This window comes from Primulina tabacum, chromosome 5 (assembly GCF_025594145.1).
Source record: "Primulina tabacum isolate GXHZ01 chromosome 5, ASM2559414v2, whole genome shotgun sequence".
Classification (NCBI taxonomy): Eukaryota; Viridiplantae; Streptophyta; class Magnoliopsida; order Lamiales; family Gesneriaceae; genus Primulina; species Primulina tabacum.
The window spans coordinates 15645120-15666830 of record NC_134554.1 but is presented as its reverse complement, the minus strand read 5'-3'; the positions used below and the strand labels follow the sequence as shown (position 1 = coordinate 15666830).

Sequence of the window (21711 nt, the reverse complement as noted above, 5' to 3'; positions counted from 1 at the left end):
CCCTTTCAAACCCGTAATACGGTCTCACACAAGTTTTTGTCATTCAGGTACGACACCCAATAGCTATTATTTAGTACTTATTTTTAACAATAATATAATAATATTACGTCATCATGGAAGATAAATTCAATTTATAGCTGAGTTAGATGATTCAGTCTTTACCCATATACATGGTTTATACGGCAAACTAGAGATCTCAAACCATAGTTTGAGTTTTCAGATTGAAGCCTAACTGTAAAGAAAAATGGTCAGTTTAGGTTTTTCAAGCAAAAATAGAGACACCACATGAACACACAGAAGACCATAGAATTCCACATGCATGGTCGGTCCATTTGGAAAATTTCAGGTTACCCTTATGACAATATGTATGAAGTTCACATATACAAAATAGGTCAATGAAAATTGCAAGATTTTGTCATCCCAAATTCAAAAATGCAAGGTGCCATAAACTTATTATAAACTTTTAATGTTCACATAAAAGGGAGACCAAAACAAAGCAGCCTTAAGCCTTGGCAAGACCACTCCTTCACCAAATCAAGAGCCAATCTTGATAATTTATCCTCTTCAAAGTAAAGAAAATAAGAGATTGAGAAGTGGTACACGAAACTTCACCGGTATAGATATACAGGCTGGAAAAATTATTGCTATCTTCTATCATTTCATACATTGATTTGTTTGGTGTTTGATCCATTCTGAACATTTTTCAAGCCTTTGCTACAAATATCAAAATGTTTTATTTCATGCATGTATTATTTTTGCTGTACAAGATTTTGAAGATGAGATTCTTGCATTTTTCAAGCCTTTGTTACAACTATCAAAATGTTGTATTTCATGCATGTACTATTTTTGGTGTACAAGATTTTGAAGATGAGATTCTTGCAAAATAATTCAGACTGCAGCACATGAAATCATTGACATCAAGGCCTTATATTCGTTAAACCATCGTGAATTCCTGAAACTAGATCATATGGAATTCGAAAATTTGCAAAGAAAAACCATTACCGTGCATCAAAATAGATGGACCGGAGAAAAAATAACGAGAAGTTCGAAACAATCTCACATTGTGCAGCACATCAAGTAATTTCAATGTGCAGCTTCCTTGATATATTTGAACTTATTGGTTGCAGCTACAAGTTCTTCAGATATTCCTGGCTCATTAGCAGAATGGCCTGCATCCGGAACAATCTGCCAAAAGGACACATTTTTCATTTTCCGGAAAATACACTCGGATTATTCCATGATTCTTTTCGAAAAAATTCGTGAACTGACGCAATGGAAGTACAGGGAAAGTTTTGTAACCCGCTGATTCTTGAAAAATAGCCGGCAAACAGGAAAATAAGCAACTTGTTTGTTGAGCAAACAAGAAAATAAATTTACTTTCAAAATTTGAACTGTGAAAAAGATTTACTTTAAAACAATCCCTAGATTAGCAATATATAGAGTGGAAAAGAAACATAGTTTGAATGGGAAACAAATTTAATAATAAAACTTAATTTGAATATACGCTGCATCCTCAATTTACTTCCACATTTCTTGATACAATCACTGTTTTATATTCAATTTTCATCACTCCAAAAAAATATCATAAATATTTAAAAACAAAATAATCCCACACATTCTGACATGACATAATATCGACAATAGAAACTATATCCTTTTAAAACATCACCAAAAATTATATTCATACCCCAATTCATTTATCAAAAATATGTTTTCAGTTAAATAAAGTAAATAATGAGATACAGCAAAGAGACAAAAAACTAAACAAATCAAGATAATGCACTAATATAGTTTTAGGAAGAGTATTTAAGAAACAAATAGAAATACCAATGAAACAGAAAGTAATTCCTCTATAGTGCTCTTGCTTGAATTACAACTAATCACGTCGCATGAAATGTATGTTCACTATTATTAAATCTGAATTGTTGCCGTTTACGTTATTACCAGGTAGATAAATCAAAGGCTGCAAATACTATTCCATGAAAACTCTGATGTTTAAGGGAATTTGATTCATTAATGATGTATAAAAAAACACTAAATAAACACTAGCTCCATTTCAGATAATAAAAGACGTTAGGCTATCACAGTAAATTCAATTGGCGACACACTCCAAAGAGGGCGAGAAAAAAATTAATACAACGTGTTCTGCTTAGTATATCACATGTTCATAGGTTAAACAAAGTAGTTAATAACCCTACTTGGTCATGACATGCCAAAGAGATCAATTAGTTGCGATGAAGGTTTAATATCCAGGTAGATAGCATAAGATGCAGTGATGAAACTTTTTCTATGTCAAATGAGGTAATATGTCGTAGCGTCTATCAAAATGAGAAATCAAGAACAATGATAAATTTATATAGCACCGGAAAGCAACCATGGTGCCTCCACTCTCCGTACTTCCCTGTGGTATATGCTAACTATTTCATCAAAAACTATTTTATCATCCAAAAAGCTTTATATTTTTATGGTGGTGTTGTGTGTCCCCGATAGATCTCTTACCTTGAGATCAGCCGCTGGCCAAGCCTTGTGAAGATCCCATGCAGACATTAGAGGGCAGCAGACATCATATCTTCCCTGCATAATAGAGGAGATAATGAGTTTTGAAACATGGGTCGACCAAACGGCTTCATATGAATCTGAACAGTCTCCAAAGTTCTCTTTTTTTAATTTTCAGGCAACATTGTAATTGTTGCAACTTGAAATCTCAAGCACAAAACATATTCAGCCAGAATCTGAAAGTAAAGGTGCTATAATACATAGTAAATCAAATTAGACGAGGACTCGTACAAACCTGAACAATTACAGTGTTGATATGCTTTATTTTCTCAATGTTATCCAACAGGAATGAATCGGAGGGTAAAAAGCCTTTGTTCACAAAGTAGTGGTTCTCAATCCTTGCAAATGCCTAAACATAGCATAATTCAGCCATGTTGAGGAAATTCACTTATGAATTCAGCACTGCCCATCACACTAATCAATAGCGGAAAGAGCTAGATGCAGATATATATATACACACACACAATATACATATAAATACATGCTATGTACATGCATACTGGTTTCATGTAAACACTCACCAAACAGAAGTCATCGTCATTTCCTCGTTTTATATTCACTTCATTTGGCAGAAGATGAGCAGTCATCATTTCCCATTTGGTCCATGCCCTAGCAGCTTTATACTATAAATTTAAAAAATCATATAAATAAAGGGATGGGAGGAAGCAAAATATACACTTGGAAACTTAAAAAAAAAATATGATACCCCATGTTTTAAAAGTGTGAATTAAATGTATAGATGAAACGACATGATAAGACCACTGATGATGGTCATTGCTAATATTTCAGATACTTCAGTTTGGATTCAAGAATTTGGATTGGACAAGTTTTGACTGAAGGAATTGAAAGTGAACGGGCTTCAAATAAGTATTTTCTGTAACAATTTCAAACGCCTCGAAAAAAGGCCAAGGATAATTTCAAATTCCCAACCCCTTCTCTCTAGCCGTTTGTATGATGGATTTTGATGACTGGTTCTAAAGCTAAATGGAAACTTCTATCAAGACAGAAAAGGTGAGAAAAACCATAAAAAATGACGGACTTTGCTCATTATTATGGAAGGCGTTCTTCAGCAAGCAGAAGCAACAAGAAGTCCTCAAAAGGATTGAGGAATGGTATCACCAGAGTACTTATCTTACCTGTGTCTCCTTGTCATTGGAGTTTAACCTCTTATGGTAAGCATCAACGAAACAACCTCTTTCACCAGCTGGAATAAGATCTCTAAACAGCTCCCAAGCTATAAAAATATGTTATATAGAGGATAAAGCCCCCATCTAGAGTAGATTTAAGCACTAGTGAAATCAAAAGGACAAAAACCACTAACTTCAACTTAGATTTCAGCAATGTTTATGATAGATTAAGATATAAAACTGTTGACAAATTATTTCTTCCCAATAAAATAATGCCAAAAATAAAATATTTAAATATTATCAAATTTTGTTAGCTATTTTGTTTTGCAATGTTACCAAATTTAAATCTAAAAATAAAAAAGTAAATTAAATAAATTTTTAATAGTTATTTATTGTTTATTAACATGTGGAACTATAACATGTGCTAAGGCAAGCAAAAGAATATGAAAGAGTCAAAGCATACTACATGGGCAAGTGGATATTTCTCACAGACAAAAAAAGATTAATTATGAAATAAAAAGATTAATTATCTCTTAAATAGATAACTGTATGATATATCAGTTATTTGGGATATATATAACATATAATATCTGAATAGCATTCATGCTGCATTACGTTAGTAGACTACCTACAGCAGAAATTTTGTGCCCACGACTATGAAAGAACATAAATTATCTTACAACTAAATTACAGTACAACCATATCAAATACATATCATTATCTAAATATAAAATCTGACTAAAAAGTATACTTTTTGATTTCTAATAAAAAAATAATAATTCATCCCGTAAGGATATTTAGAGCCCAACTGAACAAATTAAGTACGCAAACTATCACAATTTCCACTAACAAATCCGGTCGATCCTTTCAATTGAATACCAAGCATTTCCATTTTAAGCACACATAAAGCAACTGCAAGGTCAGCTGCCATCTCCAAAAAAGAAGGGGGGAAAAACAAAGTATACCATCTGGAAATATCGCAGCAGCGCCACCCTCATAAAACCAATCAATTTCTTTCTTGCGCAGTAGAAAGATACCTCTCAAGACCATGCCAGTGACCTTAAAAGTAAGAACAAAAAGATTATTGGTGAAGAATTGATATGAACTCTTGCATCTAGATTTCCAAAAGGTAAAACATCACTTCCAAACATAGGAAAGACATCCCGAGAAACCTTATCTGGGTGTGACTGACTATATGCTAGGGCGAGTGTGCTCCCCCATGAACCACCAAAAACCTGAAAAGTCCACTAGTGGGATGCACATATTGGAGCATTTACCAAAATTCACAAGGAAAAAAATATTTACCAGCCATTCTGGCACTTTCAAGTGTTCTCTCAACTTTTCAATGTCCTCAATAAGGTCCCATGTTGTATTCTCCTCCAAGCAAGCATGAGGTGTGCTTTTACCAGCACCTCGCTGACAGAAGATTTTTTCACAAAAATGTCAGACGACTAGAACTTAGTATCCTCCAAAACCAAATAGTTCGGATAATATACCTGGTCAAACAAAATTATCCTGTAAAAATTAGGATCAAAGAATTTCCTGTTACTTGGTGAAGTACCTCCTCCAGGGCCTCCATGGAAAAAAACTACTGGCTGCGATGAAATATGATCAAAAGGTCCAATAAGCTCCGTATAATCAATAAGATCTGTTCTGGTCTTTTTTCAAAAAGAAGCCGGGGAGAAACAGATAAAATTTGAAGGTTCAGTATGCTAAAACACTAGTTCTGCAAATTGATTGCACACGATCCAGATAGGTTTTTTCTTCATGAGCACAATATGCATAAGAAGTTCAACACAAGAACAAAATATTGAAACTAAAATAGTATCTAGTCTCAGAGCTGCAATTGCAATTGAAGACCCAAGAAAACTCACATGCCCATCTGGATTTCCAGACTGCTCGTAATATATTGAATGGATTTCAGAAACCTTTAAAAACCCCGTGTTATATGGCTCTATATCAGGGTAAAGATTCCTATCCATTGCCGGAAACAGAGCCTTTGAATCCGTTAACTTCGGGCTTAATTGTTGCCCACTGTCGTAATACTCGAGATTATGAACTTGACTCCGAGAAACTAAAGTCCTCCCTGCACACACCATTCACGTTGTCGATTAACTGGTACGGGCAAGATTTTGACCAAAGTTTAAAAGACAGTACGAAACTAAGAAAATAAGATCGCACGCAACAAAAAGAGAAGAGCTAAATCATGTCATTTTACGAATAAAAATTATCAAGAAAAGTTGGTCTTTAAATGCATTTTTCGCTTTTCTACCGTAGCACCGTAAAATAACTCATTCACGCGATCAAGGATAGTCGGCTTGTGTTTCTTGATTTTGTTTCCTTGAAATATAATTTTTTTACCCAATCATTACTGAAACCAAGAGAACAATTTCCAGTAAACCAATTACACATTCTTACAGAATCACGCATCCTAACAAAATTCATCCACAAAGCACATACGTAGACGCATAGAGCAACAATGTGAGACGCAACCTCATATTTTTGTTTCTTTCAGGATTCAAGATTCTCGATCTCCTTTTCCTCGAGAATCTTGAGTTAGCATGAACGATGAATGGGGAAAAAAACAAAACAAAACAAAATCTGCGTTCCATCGACCTACTTATACACGCCAACAAAATACAATCCAACCCAAGTGAGATTGAAAGAAAGTGAAAAACAACCTGAGTTTTGGAGATTTCTTTTGGGAAACAAGGAACGGGCAGGCGCATGATCGACGTATTGAGGTAAAAATGGAGTCTTTGCTGATATAGACACAATACCAAGACTCATTGGAAAATTAATCTGAAGCTATAAATCGGATTTTTCTCTTTTTATTTGCAATATCAGTCATCTTTAGTGATCAATATAAAATTTCGTGACATATTATATGAAAGATTTAGGATTATCGAGCTAAACAAAAGCTTGGAAATAAAGATAACATAGATATGTAAAGAAAAATATTCCCACTTGACAAAACAATAAAAGATTTGTTTAATAAAAGATTTTTACAATTATTCAGTGATGCTGCTAAAAAAATGTAATTGATTTGAGATTTTGGGCAATGCTCCAACAAATCCAATAAACAATTATTTCGGTGTTATCCACGTCACAAAGTAAAATCGAAAATAATAAACATATAAAAGATAATACGAAGTTAAAATTAACAGATGTCGAGATTAATCTTGAATAGTAAATATGAGATTGATTTTAAAAAAGAAAAGCATAGAGTTCTTTGTAGGGATCGCAACTTTTCCTACGGGTTTGGGCCCCGCGGGGAAAACTCGGGATCCCCGATTTTTTCGGGTTGGGTTCGGGTCCTGTAATTCGGGGCGGGCAGGGCCGTGCTTATTTGGAGTCAAATGAGTCCAATGACTCAGGTTCATCCCTTTTTTGGAGCTCAAATTTTTTTAAAAAAATTATTATATATAATATTAGATAACCCCCACATATGCATCTATGGACGCGAAAGAAAAAATCCAGTTTGTGAAGAATTAGTGCAACCGAAACATGAATTTTATTATTACAAAAATCACTCATAAAATTTTAAGAAATTATCGGTCCTCTTCGAAATCAAAGTCAGGAGTTGATGAATTAATCTAACTGGCAATAAGTTGTTGGTATGATTTACCAAACCAGTATAACTTTTTTATCGGGGTAGAGTAATGGTGGGAAGCATGGCGGATTAAGGACAAGTATAAAAATCGGGACAAATCAGAAAAAGAGAATCAATCATATATTACCTTCGAATTAATGATTTATTCACTCTTTCTGAGGCGGGGATTCAAGATTTGAGACTTCCCTTTTGTTTTTGCTTTTGCAATATATACACGAGAAAGTTTCCAAATCATGAAATCTCCTGCTATGAAACTTTGCTTGAGAGTGCATAGAAGAAACCCAAATATTTCTTAAAATATGTATTCAAAATTTCAAATATCAATATATATAAAGTATAACGAGATGAAAAATTGAAAACCCTAAAGGCCCCATGGAATCAGTCCATTCGTTCACCATATCAGGTTCAGCTAAGATCAAAATTCAAAAGTGAAAGGTTGAAAATGTGTGTGTAGGGCGTATCAAGAATGTGTGGTAATTGGCTGTAACTGATATGTATATTTGATGTTGAATTCGGTTAGTAAGTAAGACAGCATTTCCTAGTTATTTAGTTGTGTAAAAAGTGATAGATTCATTCAAGCTATTAATGTGGCTAAAGATTGTTTGCGCTTGATCATCAGCGTCTTTTTATGTGATACTCATATGAATAATGATTGCATTTAGAATCTCAAATGCTCATATTACTTATAAAATCTTGTTGACTGTCCCGATCACAGTAGCAAGTGCACAGCGAAGTTTCTCAATGTTAAAGCTCATCAAAACTTTTCTCCGATCACAAGAAAGATTGAATGAATTGGCTATGTTATCGATTGAGAAAGAAATTACTGAACAACTTGATTATACAGACTTAATTAGTAGTTTTTAACTCTAAAACTGTTAGGCAGGTTGTTTTTTAGTGATCATTTTGGACATGTTTGATATTTTTATTCATTTAGTTTTTTATATTGTCTTTAACGTATTCATTTAATTTGAAAAATTGCTATGGAACTAAAAAAAACATGAACACACATTATGATTCAGACGACTCTTTTTAAAAGTTAGACTCATGCCCAAATATTGTTAGGATCGGCCCTGGGGGCGGGTATGTGATTACTATCTCTATCCCCGAAATCCCCGAACCCGCCCCGAAAATGATATCAATAATAAAATAATAGTATTATTAATATTAATAATATGATAATTATATTATTTTTTAAAATTTTAATAATCTTATTATTATTAATATTGATATTGATATTAATATTAATATTATCTCTAATAATAATATATAATAATAAGTTTTTGGTTTGAAAAAATATCTGAATTCGTTATCATCTTGCCATATTAATATTTTTGAAATGGGGATTGGAAGTTGATCCCCGAAATTTCGGGTTTGGAAATTTCCTGAACTCGAAAAAGCGGGAATTGGGACGGATATGGGGATGGGAATGGGGATGGGATGGCAAACCCACCCCCGTCCCGGCTCATTGCCATCCTTAGTTCTTCGGATTGATGAAGTAGAAATGGGTCAGATTCTGAAATTAGGCAGCAATATATATTTTTTACAAGTTAATATGTCGCTTGATGCGATGTAAAGTAAACCTCATTTCAAATGATTCTGCTTCATTGAAGAAATAATATCGGATGTTCTTCTGACATTGTTCGATTTTAGATTCATGATTCTTCCATATGCTCGTGAATACCTTCCAAAGAAAAAAAATGTTTGATAAATTAAAATTTTGCACATGATTCATCCATATGCTCTCTAATTTCACAATTATACGTGTAAGTCAAAATATTTAAAGAATGAAAATTTTGTATTTTTTTTTTGTTTTTTGTTCTTTTTAAAGTTAAAAAAGATCGAACTGTGAGAGTCTAATATCTCATTTGAGCTCAGCTCATTTCAATATATTTTAAATTCAACCCATTTAACGTATTGCGTACACTATAGAGATAAATCTTTCCCCATCCATGCAACCTGTGCCCCTCCCTCCTGTTTTTGCAGCCCTCGTGTAGTGCCGCTAGTAGTTGGAAAAGTAGCGCAGCAACCCAGCATCCTTCTTTCTACAGCCTTAGAGTCTCCTCCTGCAACGTATCGGAAGATTTCGAGCTCGATCGGCCCTGTTTCCAACATCTATGCACGTGAGTTTTGATCCGATTTTAGGTAAGATTTTTGCTTCGATTCTTAGTGGTTCTTTGTGGATTAGTATATACAAGTGAACTCTTAAGTTTTCTCTTGTTTTCTCACCGTGAACAGTATTTCCGATGACTTTTATGGCAAGCCACTTTCCCTGCTACCGCCGTTGTGCATTTAAGCTTTGATTCTTAAGGTATTAAGCTTGAAATTCTAGATTTTAAATCGGTTTATAGGTTGCTAGGAATTTAATTTTTAACTGCTCCGATTTAATTTGTGTCAGTCATTGAAAATGCATTATATTGAATTATATAACAAATTTATATTGTAAATTCTATCGTTGGACGAGTTTAAGGTTTGGAGTCATCAGAAAGTCTTTAAGAATTACCGTGGATTGTGATATTGTAAGTTGTAGTTGATGTACGTTTAAAATTATATTATTATAACGTCTATATCACCGTGCAAGAATATCCAGTGTATGTTGTTTGCTATTATGTGCCTTGAATGTTTTATCCGATATATTCATGCATTAATTATTTTGGCATTGCATTCCAGATTCTACGTGCATGGACGAGCGACGATTTGATGTTGCATTACTGACACGGGTGGTCATTGTTACTGTTGTTGATGCTATTTGTTTGGATTTTGTTTGGTATCTGTTATTCTATTGTTAACATTCATGCATCGCACAACATTGCTTTTTTACTTGGTATTATTAAATATCATTTATTTACGTCATAATTTTATTGATTTGTCGTACTGGGGTCAGACTTCTGTTTTCTTTTTACATTGCGATTGTTTTTTATGTCATAACAAGTTATTCCAGATGATTTGATACGTCTGGTGGAGCGTCAGCTAGTGCAGGGGCAGATTTAGTGTAGGACCAACTATATAATATATATTTTATTATTTAGTATATATATTATTTGATCATAAAAAAATAAAGTATCTATAAACGGCCCCCTCGAAATTTTTTTTAAAAATTATTACCCGCGTTCCATTCTCTGCAATTTTTTTTCGAAAAACTAAATAACGGGACCTTTACAAAGGGTCAAATGCCCAACTTAAAACTTTCGTAGTTGGTGGTGAGCCGGCCCCCCAAACATAAAATCCTGAATCAGCCCCTGAGCTAGTGGTACCCGGTGAGATGCCTTGTGAGGCTGTATCATGAAGTTTTTATGTTATTTTGGATTTGTTTGTGATATATTGTGTCTAGTCATGATCAGTGTGGTTGTAGGATATTGATTCGGTTGATTGTGAATTTGATGTTATTTTCGAGCGTATATTGTTGTTGTGTTTTTTTGATATTTTTGCGATGTCCTATTTATGGAGAGGTCGTACCAAAATTTCTGCAGGCTCAAATGAACATTTTTTTTACACGCGTTTTCGCTGTTTACACTAATTAATTTTTATTGTTTATTAATTAAATATTAATTATAAGAACGGGCTCTCACACGAACGACCCATCTCAGGCCCGGACCCAAACTGACCCTAGCTTAGGCCAGGTCTACTATTCTGGGATACCGCTGGTGGCACAAGGCTGCTAGCATATGCCTCCAATTTGGAGGTGGAGGCCCATTTGCGGGCTGATCCACCTCCCCCGATATCGAATAAAGAATGCTACTTGTTGGAGCTACTATACATAGATATATATACGCGAAGCATTCGATCGTATATATTCCGTTCCGCTGTTATATACAATTATGCATATATATCCAAAAACAAACACAAAATTATTGGGAAAACAATCAAGGATTTTTAAAGCTTTATATTCTACAAATTAATAGTCACTCGCCCATAATTTTGATGTATATTTGACAATACAAGAAAGCAGGCGAAGGATTTGCGACAGTTTTCCGAGATTTCGTTGAAATCAAGTGGGAATCTGACGATTGAATCTGGGAATTAGGGGTTTTAATCTGGTGAAGCGTTAGTGGGTATGCAATTGAACGGAGAGATTTCAGATTCATGCATCCGTGATGAAGAAGAAGAAGAGATTGGCGAAACACATGTGAATTCTGCCGGGCCCGACATTTCTTCTTCACCGCCTACTTCTCCCTCAGTGTCGCCCTCGCCGAGTGTTGTGATCGGCTGTGCTCTTACTTCAAAGAAGAAAAAGAGTTTCTTGCAGCCGAAACTTATCCGATTGTCCCGGTAACCATTTCAAGCTAAATCTGTAAATGCAACCGTGTTTTCTAACCATGCTCTTTGTGAAATGCGTACTTTTTGCTCTAATGTATTTTCAGAAATTTGCATCTATAAATGTCTGCTGCGTGAATTGTTATCTTGTTTTACTGAGGTAGTTCATTCTCTAATACATTAAAGATCCTAGCGCCTTCAAACTTTCGGGGTTTTTTGTATTTGGGAATTACACTCAGTTTTAGAATTGTTGATTGTGAACTATTTAAAATGATAAAAAGTACAACAGAATTCAAAATTATTATGATTAATCTTGAGTTCAATTTTGTTTTCTTTTTCCATTCTATTGCGCACGGATGCACAGGGATGACAATTCTTTTTTTACTAATTTCATTATTATACAGCTTTCAACGATACATTATCAAGTTAAGTTTTTTGGATTTTTCTAAAAAATTGAAAAGAAATAAATCAAGTACAACAAAAATTGCGCGCCATAAGTTTTGATTCGGCATCGTTGTAGCCTCCGATTTGAACAATTCTTGGTCAATATTTGTTTGACTTGTACATTTATTTCAATGGTATTAGGAGGAAGTTGAAACTTATTACTGGGTATATTCCATAATATATTCTCTTTTGTATTATTTTATGATATATTCCATAATATATGTTCTTAAACTTGCAGTTTTTGGTATTTTATGACTACATGGTGATCTTGCCGAAGTCAATCATATTATTTTCCTCATGCAAGTGGAATGCTTGTCTCTACCATCTTTGTTGCTAACGATGAGTATTCCCCTAGGAAAAAATTATTTTCTTCATAAATCATTAATTAAGATCTTCTGGATTCAGAGTTTTCAGAGGAGTAAACTTTTCAAGTTTCTTGGATTTCTGCTTTACATCCAATTTTTTATTTCTTCGGAGTAGCCCAAAGGGGATAATAATAATAGACAAAAACTTGTGTGAGACGGCCTCACGTCATCCATGAAAAAGTATTACTTTTTATGCTAAGAGTATTACTTTTTATTGTGAATATCGGTAGGGTTGACTCGTCTCACAGATAAAGATTCGTGATATCGTCTCACGAGAGACCTACTCATAATAATAATCATTATGATTATTATTTTGAAAAAGGAAGGGAATTTTTTGTATTTCTCAATCTTCAACTTATGCCATACTGATTCCAGTTTACTCATAAGCCCTTGGGGAATGCCCATGTGAAGGAAACCATATCGTTAGCAGGGAATAGGATATATTAGGAGAGGCGTTCTTAGTACTTCGTTTATCTCTTCAATACTTGGGGAATTGCCTTGAATTGCAATTTGTTACTACTTTTAAAACCTCTATAATCTATATTCTGGTGAAAGAAATGAAGCTATCTATTTTTTGCGACCTGACATGTCTTGTTAGCTGTTTTATCTAAGTTCTATTTTTTTTACATTGTCTACCTATTTACTATTACAAAATTTGTTTTGATGTTCGTGTGGCCTAAGCTTTCTTTATTGTGTTGTTTGTAAATATAATATTGACGCAGAAGCAAGGGGATACAGTATGTCTCCATTGACTTGAACAGACCTTTATTGGAGCAAGGACCATTCGACATTATTTTACAAAAAGTAAGAGCTCAACTCTCTGTAAAGTGCTTGTAGATGTTTAGTAATACTAATGTAATTACAAGGGATCTGCATATCAATTTTGAGTGCTAAAACAGAACAACGGAAATCTTCCACCTACATCATCGGGAAAATGAAAACATTTAGTTGTTCGTTCCAAAGAGGGGATCTGCAGAGTTAGAAGTCAAAAAATGAATGATGGATAAAAGCTGGCTTGACCCGTTAAACAAACATATGGTTTCGAAACATTTCTACTAATCTTAGTCAACAAAAGTCAAACATTTCTCAATATGAATGAATAGTTTCATATCTTATCTCCAAGGGCTCTTTTCCTTTCATCTGTTTACCTCCTCGACTATCCAGCTCACTAAGCTCTGAAGATTCAGATTGTTGATTTGATATCTCTTCTTATTCACGCACTACTTGCCACTGGCATCACCTACCTGCACTGGTTTTTAGCAGCATTACCAAAATATACTGGAGTTTTCCACTATGATCTCCATTGGAGTCCAAAACTCTATGTTATTTGGTAGCTCACTATTTTCAATAGGAGAGCACGAAATCTTCGTTTTTTAATCTCAGTCGTCACTAGACTCACAACTCTTTCCATTTCCTTTTCCTTAGTACGTCAAAAGTTAGATTCGTTTTTCCTCTGGAATATGAAAATACAACTATGATGACTGGAAATGGTAAGTTTTTTTTATCTGGCTAATAAAATCTTGACTCTAAATCCAATGGGACTTCTATCTATGTCTATGGATTGGAGTATAGGTCACGATCTGTTACTTGGTTAAAACCTCTATTTGAATTGAATATGTTGCTTTATTTTTATTATCAGAAGACCGACAAGGGAAGGAAGTAAAAATGTATCTAAGGAAACAATGTCCTCGTTATTCGAGTTATTGTAATATCATATCAATTGTCAATTCATCCTGCCTTCAGCAGGAATTCCTGTCAGTAAAAGGTCTAGCCAGTGAAAATTGACCTTATTATTTTCCTATTGTCATTTCAAGAAGTTTCAAGTTTAACATTTTCTTGATTGACTTTTCCCTTTTCTCTTTTAGTTAACTGGAAAAGAGTGGTCCCAGTCAATTAAGGTTCGTGCTCTCTATCTTCATAGCTTTTTTACAAAAGTCCTAAGAAAGGGCAATGGATTATTTCTGATGATGCTGTGGAATTTTGTTTGCAATATTTCTAATGCATGCCAAAATCTAGATGTTCTCTTTCTAGGATAGAGATATACTCCTGATTTATGCCCGAATTTTATTGTCTGAAGATGGTAGATTTGAAAGCTGTACTATATGAGGCCTAAAACTCATTTATGCTAACATGATCGGCAGTCGTTTCTCTCCTTGTCATGGTTCACAATCTAATAGTTGTGGGTAGTTCCTGAGAGTCATATTAGTGAGAATTTTAACTTGTGAGATCTGTGTAACCCATCCTGCTGTTGCTGATAATCATGGCCAAAAGTCTGATGTATTTTCTTGCTTTGTTTTAGCTACTTGGTTGATGGTCAATTTTACTCGCCATTGCGTTGATAAATGACTTTTGTTGATTTTTTTTATTGATTACTCTATCAGTCGAGTGTGTTTTTAGCTAGCTACAACTTGATATATTTGGCTTGATATATTTGGTATAGTGATGCAGCTACTTCCTTGGTTGTAAAATTGTTCTCACATTTGGATTAATATTATAATTATGACTTCTTGAAAGCCCAGTTGCTGTAAAAATTAGACTTCTAAAACTTTTTAGTTTAGAGAATTCAGGGAATGGGAAGAATTCACCTATAATGCTACAATTCACCTTTATGGTTGTGGGTGCCATAAATAAAATTATCATGGAAGGTAAGAAAATATTCTCCAAGTTGTGGTAAAACAACTAAGGAATATGTTGTGTGCGTTTGCTGAATTACTAGAATTCCTAACCATGTTTATGCTTAGAACTTCAAGGAGTTGTCATTTTTTCCATGTCTAATACTAATATGGTTTTGAGGTGCGACTCCATGAATTGATTATGCTAGGATATTTTTCTCCCTGTTGTTTGAAGGCATTTTAGTAGTTACGGATTGACCAGAAATTAACAAGTAGAATGCAAATTTGTCTAATGGTTTAAAAGTGTGAAACACTCCAGAGTGCTAAAGCTAGCAATGCCGAATTCATGCGTGTGAAGCATTGGGCCTATTTCCAATCTGAATGATATCTCGTCCTAGTGAATAAAAGTGATTTTTATCCTTCCGAAACAGCCTCCTTTCAGTGGCACTGATGTTTAGTTTTATTTTTAATAAAGGATTATCAGAGAGAATATCCTGCGGTTATTATTTTGGATCCTCCTCAAGCCATACAACATGTTCACAACCGTCAATCAATGCTTGAAGAGGTCGCTGAACTGAAGTTGCCTGATTGCTATGGTACTTTCATTTCTTTGGGGCTATCTGACATATATTTCTCACCATGTCGGCAGTCGCACACCCAAAAAATGAAAAACTAAAAAAATGTTGCCTTTCTTCTTATCATTTGTGCTGTTAATGTTAGTATTTTCTCTGAGATAATTTTCCATGTAATTTTTTTACCTTCCTGTAAACTGCGATAGGAAAAGTTTCCATTCCAAGGCAATTGGTTGTTATGGAAGATCCAGCTGCAATACCAGATGAAGTTACTAAAGCTGGATTAAGAGTACCTCTAGGTATGCTAGTTTTCTTCCATTTTATTTTGGTAGAATACACGAATTTATTGCAATAACACTATAAGAAATACTGCAGGACATATGGTTTTTACTCAATTCCCTCTAATTGTTATGCTTAGTAAAAGGACCTTGCATTGATTATACAAAAAGGATACTTGTAGTGGCTGTGCATTACTGGCGGAGGCATGCTGTTTCGAAATCAGAATTCTTTTAATTAAAGTGGTTAAAGATTTCTTCCCATAGAATGTGTGATGGTGTGACCTAGTTTGAAATGCTAAAATCCGATAATATGTTGTGCAATAGATTGTATTTTTCTTATTTGTGTCACTCCATAAGTACATTTTGTTTTCTCTACTGACATTTTAATTTCTGACTTGAACTTTTCTAACACTATTATTTCAGTTGTGAAACCTCTATTTGTGGATGGAAGTGCTAAGTCGCATGAATTATTCCTTGCATATGATCAGTTGTCCCCCTCAGAACTGGAGCCTCCGATGGTTTTACAAGAGTTCATTAATCATGGTATGTGTATTCCGTAGTTCGTCGCCATTATTTTCTGGTGTTGCCTATATGATTTATGAACATTTACTTGCTAAATAATAGGTGGTGTTCTCTTTAAAGTTTATGTCATTGGGGAGTCCGTAAAAGTTGCCCGGCGTTTCTCTCTGCCTGATATAACCAAATGCGACTTACCAAAAATTTCTGGTGTTTTCCGTTTTCCAAGAGTTTCATGTGCTGCAGCTAGTGCAGATGAGGCTGATCTGGATCCTGCTGTTGCTGGTGAGTTTGAGTCCCCTTGCAGCAGTGATGTCTACCCTGTTGCAAATAGGACTTCTTTGGCACTTCGAAATATCTCAAGCCAGGTGGTATGTGTACTGGGTGCTCATTCACCAACCAAAAAAGTGATGATACATTGGTTCACAGGGAGAAATTTTTTTTTTGTTTGAAAATTTGACCGGGACAATTTACAATCACTAACTGAAATGATTTAAACACGATAAAGCGCATTCAAGTGTAGATGCTCAAAAACTACAACTTCCATCTTTGGCCTTCTTTTAGAGTTTAGATAATTGTTAGCTATTTTTTTTATTCCACTGCTTTTTCCAACAGAGTTGGACAAACCATAAGATGTCAGCTATTGGTTTTGTTGTCTTATTTACGTCAATTCAAAACGCCAGGTTGTATTTCATAGTAGTTCATTGATTGATGTAGAACTTCCTCCAAGACCTTTGCTTGAGGGACTTGCAAGAGAACTCCGTAATCGACTGGTGAATATCACTCTTTAACAAAATTTTAATTTCATGCCACTTTATAAGGGGTCTTCTGCTACTTTTGATGCTACAGTATATAAAGCGTCGTTAACATTTATGTGTGATCTGTGTTATTTTACTTGATGTTTAGGGCCTCCGGCTATTCAACGTCGATATGATTCGGCAAAAGGGAACCAAAGATCTATATTACGTCATTGACATCAACTACTTCCCTGGTAAGTGATGATATTCGAATTCATTTGATTTTTAAGTGCAGTGTCCAAACATAAGCAGTTGTTTTAACCATTGTAGCATGTTTCCTATATGAAGTGTATCATCTGAGGTGGTTGTGATTTTCTTTTGCCGAAAATTACACTCACATCTGTCTACGTTTTCCAAACTACAATAACCACCCTTGAGTTTTCTTAACTATGATAACCAGCCTTAGGTATTTACACAGTCAACATTTTTTCGCTGTGCTGCACTGAAAAATCTACTGATGTTATCAAAACTATTAATTTTTTTGGGAATATCCTCAGGTCAATAATCAAGATTTGGAAAATTTTCCGGACTATAATGCCCTTTAGGGGAAACCGTGATTATAAAATTCCTTGTGGTTTAATTTAATGAAAGAGACTTCAGATTTTTTACAGTTAAAAGGTACAATATTTTCAATCAGTTATAGAAAGACCTTTACTTTAAAAATAATATACCAAATATTCTACGGATTTGGAATTAATTTACATGGTTACCCAAATGTTGCAACACCAGAAGATTTGGAATCAATTATTGGAATGAAATCAAACTCAAAATCCATTTTTTTAGCTTACTCTTGTGAGAGATACAGTTTATTCCTTTTCTACCTTAAACTAACAATAGGAAGTTAGATAAAGAATGGGATGGAAGATTTACGATAAGTTGGAGGGAGAGGACAGAATTGCAGCGATAGGGTGACACTGCTATGGTGGTGGAGAGGAAAGTGAAAGAAGATAGATCTAGGTGGGGGCTAAAGTAGCTGTAGAACGACAAATGACGTGGTGCAAAGAAAGAACTCGGGAGGGAAGCACGATTGTGAGGGAGATGGTGTAACGAGTGGTACGTCGCTCTTAGGAAGAGTTGGTGAACACTGAAATGGATGGGAGGTAGTAGTGATTGGAAGGATGGTGTGTTGTTGGCTAAGGAAGAAGATAAGAGGTGAAGGGTAACGATGACCTGTCATAACAAATGTTTTAATATTCTAATTCTTCAGATGTGGGGGTTGTTTTTGTAGTTTTTAAAGAGTGAGGGATTGTCTTTGTAACTAAATCAGCCTCTATGGATACCCGTATAGTTTACCTTTAATCTTTGATTGCATCTGTTCTCAGGACTCAGATCCTGAATCTCTAGATTAGATCACGTGAGTATCCATTTCCAATTTTAAATTATTTTTTTGTTTTGGGGACTCTTACCGATTCAAGTACAAAACTGTTTCTTTGTTTCCTTTTTTTTTGGATCGTGAAAGTATGCACAAGTGAATTGCTGACTTTTTACACATGTTAGCAGGATATGGGAAAATGCCGGAATATGAACATATATTTACTGATTTTGTTCTTGGTCTGGTGCAAAACAAACACAAACAGAGACCTCCTGCAGTGTAGCATCGTGGAAACATGTAAATCTTTGTAAATCCTTTTTTAGCAGGTTTTGCTTACAACCGGGTGTGCTAGTGTAATGTGACAATGAGGTTAAATCTGAGTGTACAACACCCTGTGTAGGCAGTAATATTCTAGTTTACACTAACTGGACTTTAGCTAGTTATGGAATCAGTCCTCAGTGGTCATTGGTTGAATGAGGCGCAGACAAGAATAATTGAGTTTCTTTTTCCCCCCCCTTAGTTTTTCGTGTATTAGTACATCTTTTGGTTAATGTTGCAGTAAGTTCTGCTCTGTAGCTTATTTTACTTGGAACTTCAAAAGAATCTGTTATGTAGTATGATGTTTCAAGTCATCAAATGTGATGCGACACTTGGATGCCAACTCCTGAATGTTGCCGACTTGGTTACCCATAATTAGTCAATTTTTTTTAAAAATTTTTAAAAATGTTTTCTCCATATATATTTATAATTTTGCGTATTTAGAAAACAAAATTACTTATTTAATCGATTGTTTTAGTCATACAAATTCCTAGTCTGTAATATTTTATATTATTCTATTGTATTTGTTTAGTTAAAAGTATTTCTTAAAAATACAAATAAGCCTGAACTGAATCTGGTCCCAGCCGATCAGGATCGACTTTTCCGACGAGTGATTTTTACGTCAATACAACTTGAATTTAAATCCGTTGAGTTAAAGTCATATCGAAACCTTATTAGCCCGCCAAACGGGCCGGCGATCACCGTATCCTTGTTATTCAGTCTTTGGATTTTAACCCGAAAGTACTCAAAAATCAAAATGCAATTCAAAAGTTAATTTAAATTCCAAAAACTCAAAAGACAATAAAAATAATAAGAACCCCACGCATGCATTACAACTCAAATTTAGAGCTTTTGCATTAACAAATATAGTGACATTCAATTCATCAGACCCCCAAATGTCTAATTGGTCGGCCAACTCCCGTAACCATTGTCAAGTCCACCAAGCCCCGAACCTCTACTATTAATAACGCTAGTAGCATATGGAAGCATCGAAGCAGCAGCGGAACTCGGTCCACTCGAAAATATAGCCATGGGGTTTAGTATGTCCTGGAAATTGTCATGAGTGTTGGGACCTCGACTCCTTATGTTTGTATTATTACTACCAGCTATTTGAATTGATTCGTTGCTCCCGACGTGGGGATTGAAATAAGGGGAAACATTACCAAGTCCATGTGACCATGACTTCACATCAAAAGAGGATGCACCATGAATGCTTGATCCGACCATAATAGGATAACCCTTGAGAGACTCGTTTTTCTGTATCAAGGAGTCATAGTAATCAAACGAATGCTGGGAATTCGCATGCATATGGATTTCCTTGTGCACCATGTCTTCAAATTTTTTCTTGAGGTCCAACATGGCTTCCTTCAAGATTGAAAGTTGGGTGTAGTTGAGTCCATCAACGCAAGGAAACTGGGGAGGCATATGGCCTGCTGTTTTCGTGATCTTATCAAGCTCTTCCCCGCGGTTTCTTTCTGCTTTCAGCATGCTTTCAACTTGGACCAGCTCCAAGTTTCGTACACGGATAGCAGAGTTACGGTGAGACTCGACGATAAGCTCATGATTTGCGGCAGTGTTATTATTTTGCCGAGGAGATGTCCCATTGAGAAACTTGTTGATAACGTTTTCTACGTTAGGGTGGCCGAAACTATAAACCTTTTCCGCAGGTGAGAAGATGATTATGGCGGCTTCCACCCCGCATAGAACGCAGAGTTCGCTAGCTTTCTTGAACAGACCTGCACGACGTTTCGAGAAAGTAACCTGCAAATTACTTTGGTTCTCCATCTTCGCCATTCTCACCTTCCTACGGCCATTGCTTTTTCTTGGTGGTGCTTGGTTTGATGAACTCATGAATATATTTTTGTTTGTGAAAAATGAGGAAAAACAATGTAAAAGTTGCGCTTTTTGTCTTCAAGAACAAAAGGGTATTTATAGGAAGTGTGTATTTATGGTTTAAGGATCTTGTGTTCTTTCTTGGCATTGGTACGTTGGTGCAATTAATTCAATGGATTGAGTTTATAACATTTGAAACATTTTGTTTTTACATAGATATTAAGTTTGTTTCACAATACAATCTTCATATTAGTGTCTTGTTCCTACAAAATCCACAAAAGTAAATGACATGCATTAGTAAAATAAGTTTTAACATAAATGAAACAACCGACTTGCAATCCCAAAGTTCTAAATTTAAAATTTTTTAACATCTTGTACACGCACAGATTCAAAATGTGCGAGCAAATATGCCAAGAAAATTAATTAATAAAGGTGTATTATGTACGTAGTATGTTTCTCCCTTTCATATTCATTCAAGAATCACATGTGCAAGTATCTCCCAAAGTAGAAATAATATAGCAAAATATTTTATTGGTTTGATTGTACAACAAAAAGGAGATTTTAAATGATGCATTTCATTTACTCATTCTCTCAAAATGACAATTTATTTATCTCCGATCAAACGATATGCTAAACTATTTAGAAAAGATTTCAAAATTTTCATTCAAATATTTCTAAAAATTTATGCATCACATGACATGGAAATATTTGAGAAGAAGGCAGCACGACACAGTGAGATAAGTCATCCTAGAAAATGCAGGAGTTCGTGTTGTGAAAGCGAGAAAATTTTAGAAACACAGCGCCATGGGAGTGCACCTAAACATAAAGCTGGGGAGACGAGGCATGAGACTGCGTCGTAAAATGGTAGCCGGTACATGCTGTGTGTTTTAGGAAAATCGTTTTTCTAAACTGATTATCGAATCACTTTTTTTAGAAGGCGCAAAAATTCTCTAAAAATGATAAATTAAATTTAACTTTATTCTCGAGATCCATCCGTATATTATGTTCCATACAATGGGTTACTCTCTGGATATACATGTTTCCAGTTAGTTTTTTTAGGAGGTATATGTATGTTTCATATAGAAATAGGATTTTTGTTATTGGGATTTAGAAATCA

At 34.8% G+C, this 21711-nt stretch overlaps 3 protein-coding genes across 8 annotated transcripts; 1 reads left to right on the top strand and 2 right to left on the bottom strand.

Annotated features, from left to right (window-relative positions):
* Positions 1–891: 891 nt before the first annotated feature.
* On the bottom strand, positions 892–6603 carry LOC142547020 (proline iminopeptidase). Of its 2 annotated transcripts, none has more exons than XM_075655064.1 (11): positions 6365–6603; positions 5558–5769; positions 5180–5278; positions 4989–5099; positions 4856–4918; positions 4649–4742; positions 3693–3790; positions 3078–3179; positions 2792–2905; positions 2500–2574; positions 892–1185 (listed from the first exon to the last, which is right to left on the bottom strand). In XM_075655064.1, the coding sequence occupies exons 1-11, from the start codon at positions 6471–6473 to the stop codon at positions 1084–1086; spliced, it is 1179 nt and encodes a 392-aa protein (XP_075511179.1). In that variant the 5' UTR covers positions 6474–6603; the 3' UTR covers positions 892–1083. The 2 variants fall into 2 exon arrangements, with proteins under 2 accessions (XP_075511179.1, XP_075511180.1); XM_075655065.1 differs by lacking the exon at positions 6365–6603 and adding an exon at positions 5902–6011.
* Positions 6604–11050: 4447 nt separating this feature from the next.
* Positions 11051–19101, top strand: LOC142547019 (inositol-tetrakisphosphate 1-kinase 4-like). Of its 5 annotated transcripts, none has more exons than XM_075655063.1 (10): positions 11051–11562; positions 13082–13160; positions 14222–14254; positions 15444–15564; positions 15747–15839; positions 16242–16361; positions 16443–16619; positions 17052–17107; positions 17241–17325; positions 18629–19098. In XM_075655063.1, exons 1-10 carry the CDS (start codon positions 11348–11350, stop codon positions 18724–18726), a joined length of 1077 nt encoding a protein of 358 aa, XP_075511178.1. In that variant the 5' UTR covers positions 11051–11347; the 3' UTR covers positions 18727–19098. The 5 variants fall into 5 exon arrangements, 3 of the variants coding, with proteins under 3 accessions (XP_075511178.1, XP_075511176.1, XP_075511177.1); XR_012820565.1 differs by having other exon boundaries at positions 11052–11562; positions 13079–13160; positions 16443–16705; positions 18629–19101; XR_012820564.1 differs by having other exon boundaries at positions 11056–11562; positions 13079–13160; positions 16443–16705; positions 18632–19096.
* Positions 19102–19211: 110 nt separating this feature from the next.
* LOC142544855 (agamous-like MADS-box protein AGL29) lies at positions 19212–20714 on the bottom strand. The gene has a single exon (XM_075651887.1). It carries the CDS (start codon positions 20610–20612, stop codon positions 19662–19664), a length of 951 nt encoding a protein of 316 aa, XP_075508002.1. The 5' UTR covers positions 20613–20714; the 3' UTR covers positions 19212–19661.
* Positions 20715–21711: the final 997 nt, after the last annotated feature.

Excerpts from the sequence above, each read along its gene's own strand:
- LOC142547020 (XM_075655064.1), bottom strand. The coding sequence starts at position 6,473 with ATGAGTCTTGGTATTGTGTCTATATCAGCAAAGACTCCATTTTTACCT. Across the intron at positions 4,919-4,988 it reads TGAAAGTGCCAGAATGGCTG|GTTTTTGGTGGTTCATGGGG; the intron begins GTAAATATTTTT and ends TGGACTTTTCAG. Across the intron at positions 2,575-2,791 it reads TCAACACTGTAATTGTTCAG|GGAAGATATGATGTCTGCTG; the intron begins GTTTGTACGAGT and ends TCTATTATGCAG.
- LOC142547019 (XM_075655061.1), top strand. The coding sequence starts at position 11,348 with ATGCAATTGAACGGAGAGATTTCAGATTCATGCATCCGTGATGAAGAA. Across the intron at positions 14,255-15,443 it reads AGTGGTCCCAGTCAATTAAG|GATTATCAGAGAGAATATCC; the intron begins GTTCGTGCTCTC and ends TTTTTAATAAAG. Across the intron at positions 17,108-17,240 it reads GAGAACTCCGTAATCGACTG|GGCCTCCGGCTATTCAACGT; the intron begins GTGAATATCACT and ends CTTGATGTTTAG.
- LOC142544855 (XM_075651887.1), bottom strand. The coding sequence starts at position 20,612 with ATGAGTTCATCAAACCAAGCACCACCAAGAAAAAGCAATGGCCGTAGG.